The 17,203-nt window shown below is 50.8% G+C and overlaps 1 protein-coding gene across 1 annotated transcript; it reads right to left on the reverse strand.

Annotated features, from left to right (window-relative positions):
* Positions 1 to 371: 371 nt before the first annotated feature.
* Positions 372 to 13,096, reverse strand: SMTNL1 (smoothelin like 1). The gene is made up of 8 exons (XM_058526854.1): positions 13,041 to 13,096; positions 7,359 to 8,029; positions 6,977 to 7,109; positions 6,814 to 6,865; positions 5,237 to 5,395; positions 4,922 to 5,036; positions 4,596 to 4,747; positions 372 to 674 (listed from the first exon to the last, which is right to left on the reverse strand). The coding sequence occupies exons 2-8, from the start codon at positions 8,025 to 8,027 to the stop codon at positions 530 to 532; spliced, it is 1,425 nt and encodes a 474-aa protein (XP_058382837.1). The 5' UTR covers positions 8,028 to 8,029; positions 13,041 to 13,096; the 3' UTR covers positions 372 to 529.
* Between the last annotated feature and the right edge of the window lie 4,107 nt (positions 13,097 to 17,203).

Consider the following 17,203-nt stretch of genomic DNA (forward strand, 5'->3'; position numbering starts at 1 on the left):
ACCAATGGCTCGAAATGTAAGGTTTGTTTTTTATTTCTGGCCATCACTTATTGAACATTTAGGTGACAGGCACTGGGCAAGGCTTGTTGTCCATTTCACTGTCTCATTTAACCCTCACAACACCTACATGAGGTTTGAAGTCCCATTATCCCCATTCAGATGGTAAACTGAGGCTCAGAGAGGTTGACTCACTGGCCCAAGGTCACACAGCTGATTAGTGGTGGGACTCAGGCCATCGTCCTTTCCCAAATGCCTTTCATGGTTGTTGAGAAGATCGTGTCAGGTAAGGAACCATGGTGGCTGGGATTTGTTACCCCAGAGTGAGAGAGCGTCCAGGGTGGACGCAGGAGCATGCACTGAGGGCCCAGACAGGATTTTACAAAAGTACTTTTAATGCAGTTAAGACTGGTGCCACTGCCCTTGCCCAAGCCTGGCTCTGCTGCCTCCGTGGAACGGAGGAAGTGAGCCTCTGGCCACGGCTGGTCGGCTGGGCACCCTGCCCACCTCTGCCCACAGGGTCAGTCCCTCCTCATTTCTTCTTGGTCTTCACCAGTCCCTTCTGCACGAGGCTGCGGTACAGCTCCTGGATGTAGGTGTAGACGCACTTGGAGTCAGGCACCGCCAGCCGTACCATGTCCTCCACCTCCAGCAGCTGGGCGCAGTTGGCCAGTTTCCTGAGGACAGGGTGGGGTGGGGAGCGGAGAGTCAAAGGTGAAGGACATGGGAGCTAGGGGCAGCCCGGCGAGGATGAAACCCAGAGAATTGTGTGTGTTAGAGGCGAGGATGAAACCCACAGAATTGTGTGTGTTGGAGCTGGGAGGTGGTCTTGGCCAACAACCCATTGTACAGATGAGATAACTGAGGCCTGGCAGTCAAGACTCTAACTCAGCTTGGTCTGATTCCAAAGCCCCCATTTTCATTGGACTGTGTGGACTCCTCATATGGGAGCAGGACCCTCTGGTCTTAGTTCTACATTAACCCACCCCTTCTACCTGCTGGTCTATCTGTCCTCTGGAGGGCCAGACCCCTCAGGAAGAATTGAAAGGACAGAACCGCAATCCTAGCCAGAGTGTTGGCTTACACCTGCAACAACTCCATCTTCATTCAGTCTCTGTGTATTTACTGAGGGCCTACAATGTGCCAGGCATTCTTTTAGGAAAATCAGCACTGAACGAAACCAAAACGTCCCCCCTCTCGTGTCCCTGACATTCTTGTGGAAGAAGACAGTAATCAAACACACGAAGTAAATAGAACATCAGGTGGTGAGAGGTGCTATGGAGAAAAACAAGGTAGGGAGGGAGACAGGGTATGTTCCTGTGTTAGAAACGAGGTACTCTTAATAGGGGGCTCAGGGAAGGTCTCAGTGTTAATCATGTGCATATCTGGAGGAAGAGGGTTTCAGGCAGAGGAAACAGCATGTGCAAAGGCCCTGAGGCAGGAGTGCTTGATGTGTTTGAGGAACTGCATGGAACTTAGCAGCAAGTCCTCTTTTTCTAACTTCCGGCTGCTCTCTGGGGCCACATGCTACTCCTGGCTTTGCTGAGGCTGATCATCTGAGCTAAGCACTGTTGGGACCTTGTAACCATGCGCCACGTGCTTTAATCAATGCTTCCCCTTGAATGGTCTCATTTACTTCCCCTCTCCATCCTCAACCAGCAGAAGAGGAACTGGAGACTCAGAGTATTTGGGTGATTTGCTCAAGGTCAAAGTGAGTGATGCAGCTGGGACTCAACCCCAGGCCTGCTGATGCCTCTGGCATCCTTGCCCTGAAGCTGGATCTCAGTGGTCCGAGCCCACCAGACTGCATAGGTGCTGGCAGAAGGAGAAACTAGGGTCCCAGGGGAAATCCTGTCTTGGGGCTGAGACAGCTGGGCTGAAACCCAAAGCGGACTGACCGGGGAGCTGGGGGAGGAGCACAGACTGCAGGATTTCAAAGAATCCAATGCGGTGATCTCGGCTCCTGGGTGCAGGCCGGGGGCTGTCCCCCACGCAAGAGAGGCAACAGCTTCATTCCCATGGAGCCTGGGGAGTGGGGCTGGGCTCCTCCAGCAGCACAGCTGATCGAGCCCACTGGAGGCTCCAGCACTGGCTGTTCCCCCCTCTCATCCCAGGACTCCATGGGAATCAGAGGCGAGTTCTGGAACAGAGGCAGGGGTGTGATGGCCATGGCAGGGGCCCCCTTACTTTGCACACTTAATCTTCACATCAAACCCTAAGAGAGGTTAAGTCAGCTGCTGAGGGACACAGAGCGAAGAAGGAGGCAAGATTCAGACTCAGCACCTCGACTCTCTTCTCCACCCTCCATCTCCACGCATCCCCACCGCATCCTTCCCTTCTCGCTGCCTGATGCCTCCTGTCTGCCCATCGTCGTCACCTGATTATTCCTTCCGCTTTCTTGTGGCCCTGCCTGGTTGGAACCAAGGCAAGGCAGCTGCAGGAGGGGGACAATGACCAAAATGCCCCACAGGCCAGGGGCATTTTGTCAGGGCCGAGCCCCATGCCCTTCTGAGGTTTACTTGGAGCTCTCAGTCCCGACTGGGAGTCTCACTTTCAAATTCCGGTTCTTTCACAGCCCTCCTGTGTGACCCAGGACACCGTGTAACCTTTCTGCTTGTGTCTACACTCTAGGATTTTTGTGAGCATTGAATGAGATGATTCAAGGAAAGCACTTAGCAGAACGCCTGGCACCTAGTCACTCTCGATTCATGTGGCTTATCTTCATCATGAAAGGTGTCTCTGAGCCCAGGGCAGGACGTGGTGCCCCCAACCTTCTTAGCCCCCCACTCCAGGGCACTCACCCCATCCCTTGGCAGGATAATGCGAAACTGGAAGAGATCTTCTGGAACATCAAGTCTGGTGGTTTTCAAATGGCATCCTTGGTGCCCTAGGGCCCTACAGAGATGCTTCAGGGACCATCTTGGAAAGGGGGATTGGGTGCAGAGCTGGGATGCTCCAGGAACCCCTCCCAATCGAAAAAGATCCCCCTTTAATCTGTTTTATATGTTGGGCATTCACTTAATATTTTGTTTGAGGAATCTGCTAGAAAAAAAGAACCCATTTGAAAAGCATAGATCAATTTCAATCCTCTCATTTTGCTGTTGGGGCCACGCAGGCCCAGAGATGGGGAGATTGCTGCCCCAGGCTTCCTGCAGGTTGGTGGCCAGACCTAGACTAGACCAGAGGGCTCAGCCCCCGAGACCAAGGTGCTGCTAACATCCCCAGTGACTTATTCCCTGTCCCAGGGCTTTAGAAACGCCATCAGCTCTCCATTCCCGGAGCCTCATTGGCCGCACCGTCTGCAGAGTCCTGTCTCTCTCAGTGGCTCAGGAGCCTCTCTCTGGGACTGGAGAGAACGGGGGGGGGGGGGGGGGGGGGGGCGCGCTCCCGGCATGAGCTCCTTGGGAGCCAAGGCCATCAAGGGGCATTCAGGCCTCACAGGTGGGTAGAGATGGGGCCTCTGGCCGAGGCTGGCTTTGACCCTTGGGTGGTGGGAGTGCCTCCCCCTCCCCCTCCACCTGGCAGCAGCCACGTCTTTGCCTTTCAGGTTCTTCTTGGGCCACACTGTTCCTCACACCCCTCCTGCCTTTCTGGTACCACCCCTTTCTCCATCCTACCACCACCCCTGACACCCAGCTACATGAACCTCATCAATAAATCCCCCTCCAGGTTCCAAAGTGAACAATAATTATCATCATAACTGTGATATCATCATTATAATACAGGGACAGCAGCTAAGATTGTTTTGAAGTGTTTGTGGTGGGTTAGGCACTGTTATGGGGACTTTACTTAATTACTTAATTCTCACACTAGCCCTGCAAAAGAGGAAACGTCATGCCCATTTTAAAGATCAGAATATGGAGACCCAGAGAGATAAAGGAGCCTGTCCAAGATCACACAGCGAACAAATGACAGAGTCAGAATCTGACCCCACACCTGAGGCAGCACCCCGTCTGAGACAGCAGGCCTGCCTCTCCTCTACCCCTTACCCTGCCTGCATTTCCTTTATGGCCCCTATCTTCCTGGCATTATACTTCATATGCGTGTGTGTGTTTATGATCTGTGTCTCCGTTTAGAATGTAAGCCACGGTAGCAGTTAAGTGCACGCGCTCCACTACTGGTGGCCTGGGCTCGGATCCCAGGCGCGCACCGACACACCGCTTGTCCAGCCATGCTGAGGCCGCGTCCCACATACAGCAACTAGAAGAATGTGCAACTATGACATAGAAGTATCTACTGGGGCTTTGGGGAGAAAAAGGGGAAAAAAAAAAAAAGGAGGAGGATTGGCAATAGATGTTAGCTCAGGGCCGGTCTTCCTCAGGAAAAAGAGGAGGATTGGCATGGATGTTAGCTCAGGGCTGATCTTCCTCATACACAAAAAAAGAATGTAAGCCACGGGCAAGCAGGGATTTTGCTGGTTTCATCCACTGCTGTGTCCTGAAACGGTTCTCGCCGTCAAAAAATGTCTGGTGGATACATGAATGTGTGGCCTCAGCCTCTATCTGACCACCCCACTACCTGGCCCCTGTGAATCCAGCACTCTCCTTAGGGGGCCCCCGGGCTCCCACCCACCTCTACCATCCATGGCTCTGGCTTACTCTGCCGTGGAGAAGGCCAGGGTGAAGTTGTGCCGGCGCTGCGTGGGGTCCAGCTCAGAGTAGTCAAAGGCATCGGGGAAGAACTTGTGGATGAGGGCGCAGAAGGCCATGCCACTGCTCCAGCTTGAGGAGAAGTTCTGGATGTCCACGTGCTGCAGGCGAGCGGGGCCCAGAGCAGGCCCTGGTGAGCCTCAGGTCAGAGGGCCTGGACTCTGCCCCTCTGAGCCTCCTCCCCTCTGGGCTTTGTACCACTCAGACCCTCCCTAGCACCCCCACCCTGGGGAAGGGTCCCCTGCCCCACCCATGTGTCCCTGTTCCATGCTCACTTCATATTTTTTTGTCATGGCCCGGCACCACTCCAGGAGCATGTTCTTAACACCGCCAATGGCTGCCCCAGCTGCCGTAGTGTTTCGGAACAGGGCAGTGGGGCCTGAGGCTGCCCTGTGAGGGAGGGATGGAGAAGGCCAGGCCAGAGAGGTGGGAGGCCATGGAGGGCTCCATCAGGAAGGAGCCCCAGCCCCAGATGTCACTCCTCCCACCTCGCCCTGGGCTGTCCCCATCGCCCCTCAGGCTTCCCTGCCAGACCAACCGGTGGTTCCTGGGGAACGCCCAGCCCAGCCAGCTCCTCGCTTGCCTCTTACCCTCCAAACTTCTCCACGATGGCTTTGCGGTTCTGTGCACGGGGCCCCCGGGGCCGGATAGGGGCTGACACCCTGCGCTCTGGTGCCTTCTCCTTCTTCTTCTCCTGTGAGGGAGGGGGCTCCGTGGGACTCTGGGGCACATCACTGGGTGAAGACTCACTACATGGGAAGGTTCAAAGACGTGTGAGAGGGGCTGGGACCAGTCACTACATGGTACAGGCAGGAGGGCAGGCTGGCTGAGGGGGGGAGGTCCCTGCAGTCTAAAGAGGCATATGAAGTTGTAGCCCCCACTCTCAGCACACATTTCCTCCATGCCCAGCACTGGGAGGGGGTTGAGAAGGAATAACGAGGCTCAGTCTAACTTTGGGGAGCATGTGGTCTGGGGAGATGTGTGGGCAGAATGAGGACAAGTCTGAGGTCTGACCTGAGTTTGAATCCTGGCTTTGCCTCTTATTTGCTGTGTGATCTTGGCACTGTCATGTCACTTCTCTGAGCCTCTGCTTCCTCATCTATGAAATGGGGACTGGGATACCTGCCTGGCAAGGTGGTTCTAAGGCTTGAGTAAGAAGGGGAATGGAGAGCACCCAGCTGTGCTGCCACATCACTGCTTGGGTGCTCCGTGAGTATTTACTGGTTATCTTTCCTTAAGAAAGTGACACAGATGGGCCGGCCCCGTGGCTTAACGGTTAAGTGAGTGCACTCCACTGCTGGCGGCCCAGGTTTGGATCCCGGGCGCGCACCGACGCATGGCTTCTCCGGCCATGCTGAGGCCGCGTCCCACGTACAGCAACTAGAAGGATGTGCAACTATGACATACAACTATCTACTGGGGCTTTGGGGGAAAAAAAAAAGGAGGAGGATTGGCAATAGATGTTAGCTCAGAGCCGGTCTTCCTCAGCAAAAAGAGGAGGATTAGCATGGATGTTAGCTCAGGGCTGATCTTCCTCACAAAAAAGAAAGAAAGAAAGAAAGTGACACAGAGGTGAATTTCAGGTCAAAGTAAAGGAAGATTCTTCTAATGACTAAAGTTGTGCAATGGCAAGAATAAGGCTCATTTTATCCAGCATCCTCCAGGCACCAGGCACTGTGCTAAGTATCTTACATGCATTACATCATTTCAGCCTCACAATTTTCCTGTGAGGTAGGTACAATTACTGTGCCCACTTCACAGATGAGAGGTGAAGGGACGAGGCCAAGGTCACACAGCTGGTAAGAGGCAGAGTCATTGTCCAAACTCAGGCTTTCTGCTCATGCTCCTGTGGTTGGATGATGCTGACACCATGGAAACAGGCTGAGCAGCAAGATGAGGAGCCCCTCTGAGAAGCTGTTGGGGATGCTGAAGACAAGGCTTCAGCAGTGGGGTGGGAGGTGGACCAAGGATGCCCCATGCTCCCTTTGCTCCCATGATCTGGCTCCTTTGGTTTCCTGGGCTCTGCCCTGGGATGGGAGGCTGAATGCCAGGAATCCTGGAATATCTTGAGATTGGGTGCTGGGGAGGCCCCGATTCAGGTGATGGCAGACTTTGAAGGGAACGGGTGATAGGAGGAGTCAGAGCTGGGCCCAGAGTTTGACACTACCTGGCTGAAGGACTGGTCTCTCCAGAGGCTGTGGTGTCTTGACCCAACTCATCTGGAGGAAAGGAACAGGAGGGAGGGAAGGTGGGGCTACTCATGATGCACTCCCTGCACGCCCCCTCAGGTAGCCCCTGCAGCACCCCTGGGCTCCTGGGCTCTCACTCACCTGGGCTGGGGCTGTGGCCCTCCTCCGTGGGGCTCTCAGGCCACTCCTCGGGGGAGCTGGGCATCACCCCTGCTCCTTCCTCCGACTGTCTCTCCTCACCCACTTCCTGCTCTTCATTGGGACTGCCTGGCTCCTGGAATGAACATGATCTGTGTGGGCTCAGCCACACAAGCACCTGCCCAAGGCTTTGTGAGGCCCTCAGAAAGATCTAGAAGGCAGCCTGGGGCCACAGTGCCACATCCCCCACCACAGGTTCTTGATATCAGTGGGAAAAAGACTAGACTTTCCCAAGGGAATAAAGCGGGGGGGCTTGCTTCCTGGGGGACAGGGGACTCCAGAACACTGTGGGGGCCTCCTCCCTCCTCTCCTCTTCCTCACTCACCACCTGCTCCTCGTCAGCCTCCTGTGGTTCAGCCTTGGCCTCATCTTCCGCAGCAGGCTTCTTCTGAGAGTGCGCCCTGGCCTCTGGGGCATGGGCTTTCTCCTGGGCTTCAGCCTTGGGCTCCTCCGTCTTGTCACTCTCCTCCCGAGAGGCCGTCGTGGCCTCCTTCCCATCAGCCTCCCTAGCTCCAGCCTCGGGCTCTTGCTCCCCAGCAGCCTCGTCATTCACGTCGGCTTTCGCCCTTGATTCGGGCTTGGCCTCTTTCTCGTCAGCCTTCTGCTTCTCAGAGGCTGGGGTGGTCTCCTCTTTTCCCTCAGCCTCCTTAGGTTCAGATTTGGTCTCTTCTTTCCTGTCAGTCATCCCCTGAGGAGTCGCTGTGGCCTCTTCCTTCCCACGGTCTTCCTTTTGAAGTTCAGCCCCCCCTTTGCATTCCACCTCGCCCTCACCCAACCCATTTGCCTCCCCCTCAAATTCAGCAGAACTGCCATCCTCAGCTGGTGCTCCTTCCGGCTTTCCTGCCCCATCTGGGGTCCCCTCTTTGGCCGTCTTCTCAGCTGTGCCTTTGGCCTCCTCCTTTGCAGAGGCTCCACCTCCCAGTGTCCCTGGGGCCTCTGCAGTTGGCAAGACAGTGGTCCCATCCTCAGAGGGCTTCCTTTCCTTCTGCTCCATCTCTGGAAAGAGAAAAGAAGCAGCCCTTCATGCCCCATCTGTGCATGAAGTGAAGGCCCCGCCCTCCAAGAGCGCTGGCCCCAGGAATCTGGGGGCCTGCGGTTCAGTCCTGAGTCCCCCACTACTTGGACATGTGACATGAGCATCCATTTTCCATGTGGTGAAACGAAGGGAAAGAGTGCTGCTTCCCCAAAGGGGGGTGTCCAGCCACAGTGACCTGATGTTAGATGGTGTTCACCCAATGGCCCTCTGCAGGCTGTGGCTTGGGCTTTAAAGAACTTTAGGTCACATAATGCCTTTTCAATGATTTTGCTTCTTTTTGATTAAGCCAATGAGGCGGTTCAATTTGATCCTCACATCCTGGAATACCTGTGGAGCAGTTTACTCGTCTCCCCTTTTAATGGACTGAGCTAGCCTTGGGCTCAGAGCCCAGAGCAGGCAGGAGTATCCAGATAGAATTTAATAACACTGTTTTGTTTCCATTGTATTTATTTTTACAGTTACTTTCTATTTCTGGCCAGTGATATTGAGTTTCCATTTCCGGTAATGATGTAGAGTTTCTTTTTCTTTTTTTTTTTTTCTGTTGAGGAAGATTCACCTTAAGCTAATATCCATTGCCAATCTGCCTCTTTTTTTTTCTTTTTCTTTTGAGGAAGATTAGCTCTGAGCTAACATCTGTTGCCAATCCTCCCCTTTTTGCTGAGGAAGATTGGCCCTGGGCTAACATCTATGCCCATCTTCCTCTACTTTATATGGGACGCCACCACAGCATGGCTTGACAAGTGGTGCATTGGTGTGCACCAGGGATCTGAACCTGAGAAGCCCGGCTGCCAAAGCGGAGCACGCGCACTTAACTGCTATGCCACCGGGCTGGCCGGCCCCTCTTCCTCTTTTTTTGCTTGAGGAAGATTAGCCCTGAGCTAACATCTGTGCCAATCTTCCTCTATTTTGTATGTGGGTCGCCACCACAGCATGGCTTGATGAGTGGTACAGGTCTGCACCCGGGATCTGAACCTGTGAACCTGGACTGCCACAGTGGAGCACGAGGATCTTGAACCACTCTGCCACAGGGCCGGCCTCTAAAGTTTCTTTTAAAAATATATTTATTGAATTTTAAAGTAAGTTAATTCAAAGGAAAACATTCAGGAAAGCAGAATACAGGCAGTACAGATGTAGCTAAATTACAGAGGTGGTGTAAAAATGCCTGAAATTTGGGAGACCCTGGGCCAGCTGATCTCTGCGTCTCTGCCCACTCTGCCAGCCTGTGGTTCTCAGAAAAGGTGGGCCTCAGCATGGAAGAGTTTCCTTTGGTGAGGAACGGAAAAGTACTCTCCCTAATCTCTGTAGGGAAATCTGACTCTCCAACTGCTGGGGGTTGTGGGGGAGAGGGAGATTATGACACCTTAATTTGGAGTTTCCTAGTCCAGTACTGTATGTACTGTAGGATCTACAAAAACAGGTGGGTGGGGGGACAGGGCCAGCTCCTTCATCCCCCTGCCATTCTTGGGGGTCTGTTTACAAAGAAAACAATCCCCAAATAGGGTTCAGGGCATGACTCAGGCAGTAAAAGTAGTAGACACTCCTGTCACTGTCTAAAAATACCTCCTGCCCTCTGCAGTGCCATCCTTCTGGGTGACAGTACCCAGGGCACCTGAGTATTTGGGACAGAGGCAGGAAGGCAAGCAGATGAGGGACAGGACTCTGTTCCTGCCTCCCACTCAGGTTTTACTGCCCCCAGACCAGAGCCCTGGGGTCCCTGGATTTGGTGCTCCCCCCCACCCCCTACCAATTTCCTGGAAGCAGGCTGGGATTTGCAAAGATGCTCACACTGTCCTCCAATTTCACCCCTCCCACCAGAGCCCCTTCATGGTTCAGCAGCTCCAGCAGATATTAAAGTCAGAGCGGAACAAATGAGCCTGAGAGATGGAATGCAATCAGCAGGGAGCCAGGAGGCTGTGGAGCTGGACTTGACCCCATCTCCTAGTCACTCACTCTGAGACCTGAGCAAGCCCCTTCCTCTCTTGGTCTCAGTGTCCACTGACAATGACAGGATTGGTCTAGATCAGGTTTTCCAAACTCTGTTCTATAGAAAACTAGGGTCTCCTTAAACATTAATAGGGGCTAGGGGAGAGTGTATTCTCTGGCTACAGCTGTTCCAAAAACAGAGATGTACAACTTCAGATATATATACAGATATACAACTTCCAGAGATATACAACTTCATTAGCACTTAAATAGATTCCAGATACCCCATAATAAGGAAAGCTTAACTTTGCTTAGCTTTATTTAACTCACTCTTCCCCAAACCTATCTGACCGTGGATTGTTTTTCCCTTTGCTTTCGTTTCTTTTTGCTTTGTTCTTCCTGAGGAGCATGTACTGCCCTCTTTTTTTTTTTTTACAGTTTTATTTATTTATTTATTTATTTATTTATTTATTTATTTATTTATTTATTTATTTATTTATTTATTTATTTTTGTGAGGAAGATCAGCCCTGAGCTAACATCCATGGTAATCCTCCTCTTTTTGCTGAGGAAGACCGGCTCTGAGCTAACATCTATTGCCAATCTTCCTCCTTTTTTTTTTCCCCCCAAAGCCCCAGTAGATAGTTGTATGTCATAGTTGCACATCCTTCTAGTTGCTGGACGTGGGACGCACGGCCTCAGCATGGCCGGAGAAGCGGTGCGGCGGTACGCGCCTGGGATCCTAACCGGGCTGCCGGTAGCGGAGTGCGCGCACTTAACTGCTAAGCCAGGGGGCCAGCCCATGTACTGCCCTCTTGAGCCATGCCATGTTTAGCAGAAGAAAGTATGGCAAATGCTGATCTAAATGATCCATACAGGGCCGGCCCCGTGGCTTAGCGGTTAGGTGCGCATGCTCCGCAGCTGGCGACCCGGGTTCGGATCCCCGGCGCGCACCAACGCATCGCTTCTCCAGCCATGCTGGGGCCACGTCCCACATACAGCAACTAAAGGCATGTGCAGCTATGACATACAACTATCTACTGGGGCTTTGGGGGAAAAAATAAATAAATAAATTAAATAAAAAATAAATAAATAAATGATCCATACAACCCCTTCCTGCCTGTGCTCTTGTTTGGAAGGTGGTATGGAGTAGTGGTGAGAATCACTCATTCTGGAGTCTTCCTACGGTGGGATCCCAGCTCCCACTGTTTACTAAAATTGTGTGACCTTGAGCAAGCTACCTGCCCTCCCTGTGTTTTGATTTCTGGAAATAGAAATAAGGATGGTGGAGAGTTACAGAAGCCAGTGCATAGAAAGTATTGTGAGGCATGCCCAGCATGGAGGAAGCGCTCCGTACACATCAGCTCATATGGTGTAGGTTGGCCTCTGCCCAGTCTTGTGCCAGATTAAGGTCCTGACCCAGCCACGAGGGCATTTAGTTGGTAAGGAAAGGCAATGAGAACGCAGAACGCCAGTATGATGATAACAAGCCCTTTTTATACCTCAAAGTGTAGTAACTGGCTAAGACATAGCTGAGTGCTGCAAATATCTTTCCCTGTGTCGATGTACTACACACTTAGTGGGGTGGAGGGGAAGGGCAGGTGTATACACGCGTGCACGCACACACACACACACCTCGGCCATTCTGCGTGTTCATCACCTCAGCTTTCCACCTTCCAGTCTTGTCACAAATAGACAAGGAGTGAAGAAACTCAGAATGTAGAGAAACCAGATAACACTGCCCACCCCAGAGTTAAGAATTCTGATAGCAGTTTACAGCTTACACTGCAGTGCCCTGCTTTATCTCACTACTTCCTCACTCTAAGCCTCCGGAAAGGTGTTATTGGCCCCATTTTACAGATTAAGAATTGGAGGCTTGGGGAGTCGAAGTCCCTTGACTAAAGTCAAAGGACAGGGGCCGGTTCCATGGCTTAGCGGTTAAGTGTGCGCGCTCTGCTACTGGTGGCCTGGGTTCGGTTCCCAGGCGCGCACAGACGCACCGCTTGTCAGGCCATGCTGAGGCCACGTCCCACATACAGCAACTAGCAGGATGTGCACCTATAACATACAACTATCTACTGGGACTTTGGGGAGAAAAAGGGGAAAAAAAGGAGGAGGATTGGCAATAGATATTAGCTCAGGGCCAGTCTCCCTCAGCAAAAAGAGGAGGATTGGCGTGGATGTTAGCTCAGGGCTGATCTTCCTCACAAAAAAAAAAAAAAAAAAAGAAAAGTCATAGGACAATTAAATGGCCAAACCACACTTAGAACTCAGGTCTCCTGACAACCCATCCAGAGCTTGTGCTGAAGATGCTGCTCCCACAAGCTTCTCAGCCAGTGTCCCTTCAAAGTCTCCAGCCCAGGGTGAAGAGCACCACACTGGTGGGAGAGGGCTGTCAGATATGGCTGGGGAGTTCAGCTCTTTCCTTTCTAAGTGAAGAGTAGGCCCTCTACTTCCTCCTTGCACCCCCAGGAGGCCTTCAACCATCCTGCTTTGTGTCCCAAGCAGCACTGCAGGCAGCTCCCCTCTCCCTCTTCCTGTTTCCCTTGGCGGACCCGGAGGAAGAGAACCCAGGAGCCTCAGTTCCAAGCCCCACATAGTATAGACGACACTTCATGGTTCTACTGATACCTCCGCGACCCACTGCTACCCAGTCTGTCTTCTGGTGGTCCTGAAGCTTCACCATCCCCCACCCCAGCCAGGGACCCTCCTTGGAGAGGCAACTCTCAACTGCTTAGAGAGTCTGCCTCCCAACCCACCTGGACTGGTGAGATTCGCAAGGCCCTCTCTACCCGTGTCAGGTCCTCCTCATGGACTGCCACCTGCAGGCTACTCTGCAGGTGATCTCAAGTTGCCCAACACCCCAGGGCTGAACCCCTGACCTCTGACATCTAAAGAGGTTGACATAGTGGTGGAGAGGATTAGGAAGGAGCCTGGATTTCTCCAACCCAACCGCGGGGCTCTGCTTGGAGTCTCCGGCCCTTGGAAGGTGGGAAAGGGGTTGGCAGATGGAAGGGGGAACTGGGAAAGGGGCCCAGGGTATTTCCTACCTGTGGGGCCTCTGCCTGGGGGCTTGGGAGCTGTTTCCTTCCTCTAGCTGAGCGGCCTCACTCCCAGGCTGCCTTTAAGCCGGGCAGCCTCTAGCCCCCAGCTCTTCCTTCCCCGCCCCCCTTCCACCTTCCTCCCCCTCCCACCCCACCCCACCCCCACTTCAAGAGCCTTAGGCCACCGAAGAGCATTGTTTACTATCCTGTTGGTACAACACTTTCCCCTGGCCTGCGAGGCTCAGATTTCCCATAAAGATCTGACAGGTGGCACCTTTCAATCACAGCACGTCCCTCCCTCCCTGACCCTGGCAGCATCCGTCCTACGGTCATCTTTCTTCCCAATGTACTCGCCTGGCCCTGGCAACCCTGGAAACCATCTGCAGGCCCCTTTGGAGCATGGTCACCAGCACTCTGGCCTCCCCTGCCCTTCCAGAGCCCAGGCCAGGCCTCCTCTGCTTCCTTCATCCCCCAATTCCCCCATACTCCTTTAAATAGTCCCTTTTGCTCTTCCTCAGACAAAAGCAGCTGTTGAAGGGTGGGCTAAGGAGGGGGTGAATGGGACAGCTGCAGACTTGGGGGATGTGTCTCAGGGATCACACTGGAGAGAGATTTGGAGCGGGGAGGGGCAAAGAGAAGAGCCATGGCCCAAGTTGATGGGTCGCTGGGCTTAGAGTTCTAGAAAATACAAACCTGAGTTCTATTTTGAACTGAAGTGACTGGTACACAGTAGGCTCTGAACAAATTTTTATACTGAATTGAGATTTAGCTCTGAAAAAACAGAATAAATCTTTGCCTTCTCTATATGCCCTGTGATCTGAAAAAGGTACTACTTTTGGAGAATGTGTGCAAGGGACACCCCTACCACTGACAAAGCTTGTGACTCCCCCAACTGCCTTCCGAGGTCCCCACCACTTGAGCCATACTGGCCTCCTTCCTGTTCCTTCAACAAATTGATTCCTTTCCATACTCAGGACTGTAACCTTTTTGCTTCTGCTTATTGTGAGATGGGTTCCTTCTCATTCTTCTACTCTCAGCTCAAATTTCATTTCCTCAGAGAGGTCTCCATGACCTTCAGTTCCTCTCCATTATTTCAGCCTGTTTTATTTTCTTCATAATATTTATTGGAATCCAAAATTCCCTTATTCATTTCCTTAGTATCTGACTCTCTCACTAGACTCTAAGCTCCATGAGAATAGGAATTTTAGCTACCATGTTCATGGCTATGTGCTCAGGGCCTAGCCAATCGCCTGGTTCATATGAGGTGCTCAACAAATATATATTGAATAAATAAAATAGCTAATAGAAATATGGAATAGGAACTTGGGGCCTATGCCTGGGATGATCTGAAAGCCAGGTCTGGGTACCAATGGTTGAACAGTCCGATATTGATGGTTACCAGATGTCTCCTTCACCCATCTAGAGTTTATCTGCCCAACATTGGTGAGCTTTTCCACACATCTCTCTGGCCTGCTGTTCTATCTGACCACCCCACTATCTGACCCCTTTGAATCCAGCACTCTCCTTAGAGGGCCCCCGAGCTCCCACCCAGCTCTGCCATCCATGGCTCTGGCTTACTCTGCCGTGGAGAAGGCCCGGGTGAAGTTGTGCCGGCGCTACATGGGGTCCAGCACAGAGTAGTCAAAGGCACTGGGGAAGAATTTGTGGATGAGGGCGCAGAAGGCCATGCCACTGCTCCAGCTTGAGGAAAAGTTCTGGATGTCCACGTGCTGTGGGCAAGTGGGGCCCAGAGCAGGCCTTGGTGAGCCTCAGGCCAGGGGGCCTGGACTTTGCCCCTCTGAGTCTCCTTCCCTCTGGGCTTTGTACCACTCAGACCCTCCCCAGCACTACTGCCCTGGGGAAAGGTCCCCTGCCCCACCCCTATGTCCCTGTTCCAGCCTCACCTCGTATTTTTTTGTCATGGCCCGGCATGAACTGAGGTGGAGAAACCAGTCAGGAGACTACTGCAGTAACCCAGCAAGATGGTGGTGGCTTGGACCACAGCATCAGCAGGGCAGGTGAGGAGAAGAGATGCGAATGGTAATAGTGGATGACAGTGATTAAGACCGTGCCAGCCTTCTTTTCTAGCTAATAGAATAACCATTCTGTTCCAGCCAATGGTGTTCTTATTCTCTCATCTCCTGCTCATCTCAGGGAAGTCCACCTAGGCTGTCTCTCATGAGTGGTCAGGGCCCATATGCGATCCTAGGTGACAACGCTCCATCCCTTCCTCTGGGGTATGGTCTCACCCAAGAGGATAAGACTGACTCATGGTGAGTAACAAATACACAATCCCCCTCTGGGAGGTTGGGAGGCTGGGAATGGGGAGAACACAGCATAGAATGAGGGACCAGAGCTTCAGCATGGTCCTGACAGAGGTCAGCAGTTTTGGATGATGTATCTGGATTCCAAAGAGATCTTGGAAGGCTGGGGCTGTATAAACTGTCTTTTACAAGAAGAAACTTAACAGGGACAATTGGAGACTCCTACTTAAAAGGTCCTCAAATCTCCAACTGTATAAATATAGGAAGGAAAAGATACAGTCTCATAGTAGATGGTAACAATAACATCATCATCAGTAAGAACAATGATTTCCCAGGTGGTGAGGGGAGGGGAAAACATGGAGTTGCTGTTCAATGACTGTAAAGTTTCAGTTATTCAAGACGAATAAGTTCTTGAGATCTGCTGTACAACATTGTGCCTACGGTTAACAATATTGTATTGTGCACTTAAAAGTTTGTTAAGATGGTAGATCTCATGTTAAGTGTTCTTGCCACATTAAAAAAGAGACAGTTTTGAGAAATTGGGAGAAATTGAATATATGCATTAGATTATATTAATAAATTACCATAATTTTGAAAATGGCATTGTGGAAAAAAGACTTTATCTGTTAGAAATAAAAATAGATGAGGAAAATATGGCTAAATATTAACAATTGTTAAATCCTGATGATGGGTATGTGTAAGTTCCACATACTGTTCTCTCCTCTTTTCTGTATGTTTTAAGTTAGCCCTAATAAAAGTCTAAAAATAAAAAAAAAAGAACAATGATTTGTATTGAGCGTCTGCCATGGACTGGGTGCTTTAAGTACATTATCTTTTTTGTAATGATTTGTTAAGCTTTTTATTTTGAAATGATTATAGGTTTACAGGAAGTTGCATAAATAGCACAGAGAGGGTATTGAAGGTTAAATCTTACTTAAGATTTATCCACTGAAGGTTAAATCTTACATAACTATATGCACTATCAAAGCCAGGAAATTGACATTGGTAGAATGGTGTGTATAGTTCTATGACATTTTATCACATGCATAGATTTGTATGAACACCTCCACCATCACCACAAAGATCTCCTTTGGGCTACCCCTTTAAAGGCACACCTCCCTCCTCCCCTCACTAACTCTAACCCCGGGCAACCACTAATCTCTTCTCCATCTCTACAATTTTGTCATTTGAGAATGTTATTTAAATGGATATACAGTACGTAATCTTTCATAACACCTTTCATAACCTTTCATTCCTCTTGTAAGAACTCGTCTCCTTTTTCCATGCAATTTCTTAATATTCCATATGTTGACTATATTCTCAAAAGCAAAAACCAGGGCAACATATGTCCATTAAAACATATGTACGATAATATTGAAAGCAGCATTATCATAATAGCCCCAAACTGGAAACAACCCAAAAGTCCATCAACAGGAGAATGGATAAATGAATTGTGGCTTATTCATACAATCAAACACTAGACAGCAATAAGAAAGAATGAATAACAGACATGCATAACAATATGAATGAAATCTTACAGACTGCATTGAGTTAAAGTCAGGCAAGAAACAGAAAATCATGTATAATTCCATTCACATGAAGTTCAAGTGTAGGCAAACCTAATTGAAGATGATAGAAGTCAGAATAGCTGCTAACTGCAGGAGAGGGGGTGTTGACTGGGAAGGAACCTCAGATAACTTTTTAGAGTTCTAGAAGTATTTTGCATCTTGATCTGAGTGGTGGTTTTAAGAATGAATATACCTTTAAAAATTAAGCTTAAGATTCATGTATTTTACTCACTTTGCTGTATGAATGTTATACCTCAATTTTAGTGTCAAGTTACAGACTTTGACAAAGATGAGCCCTTAGAGCAGAAATGAGGCCCAGTGATGAAAATCGGACTTT

This window comes from Diceros bicornis, chromosome 31 (assembly GCF_020826845.1).
Source record: "Diceros bicornis minor isolate mBicDic1 chromosome 31, mDicBic1.mat.cur, whole genome shotgun sequence".
Taxonomy (NCBI): Eukaryota; Metazoa; Chordata; class Mammalia; order Perissodactyla; family Rhinocerotidae; genus Diceros; species Diceros bicornis.

What these genes read in the sequence shown, in the direction of transcription:
- SMTNL1 (XM_058526854.1), bottom strand. Translation starts at nt 8,027, where the DNA reads ATGGAGCAGAAGGAAAGGAAGCCCTCTGAGGATGGGACCACTGTCTTG. An exon ending in ATCGTGGAGAAGTTTGGAGG is followed by an intron (nt 5,037 to 5,236) that starts GTAAGAGGCAAG and finishes CCTCCCTCACAG; the next exon opens with GGCAGCCTCAGGCCCCACTG. An exon ending in CTGGCCTTCTCCACGGCAGA is followed by an intron (nt 675 to 4,595) that starts GTAAGCCAGAGC and finishes CCCTGTCCTCAG; the next exon opens with GAAACTGGCCAACTGCGCCC.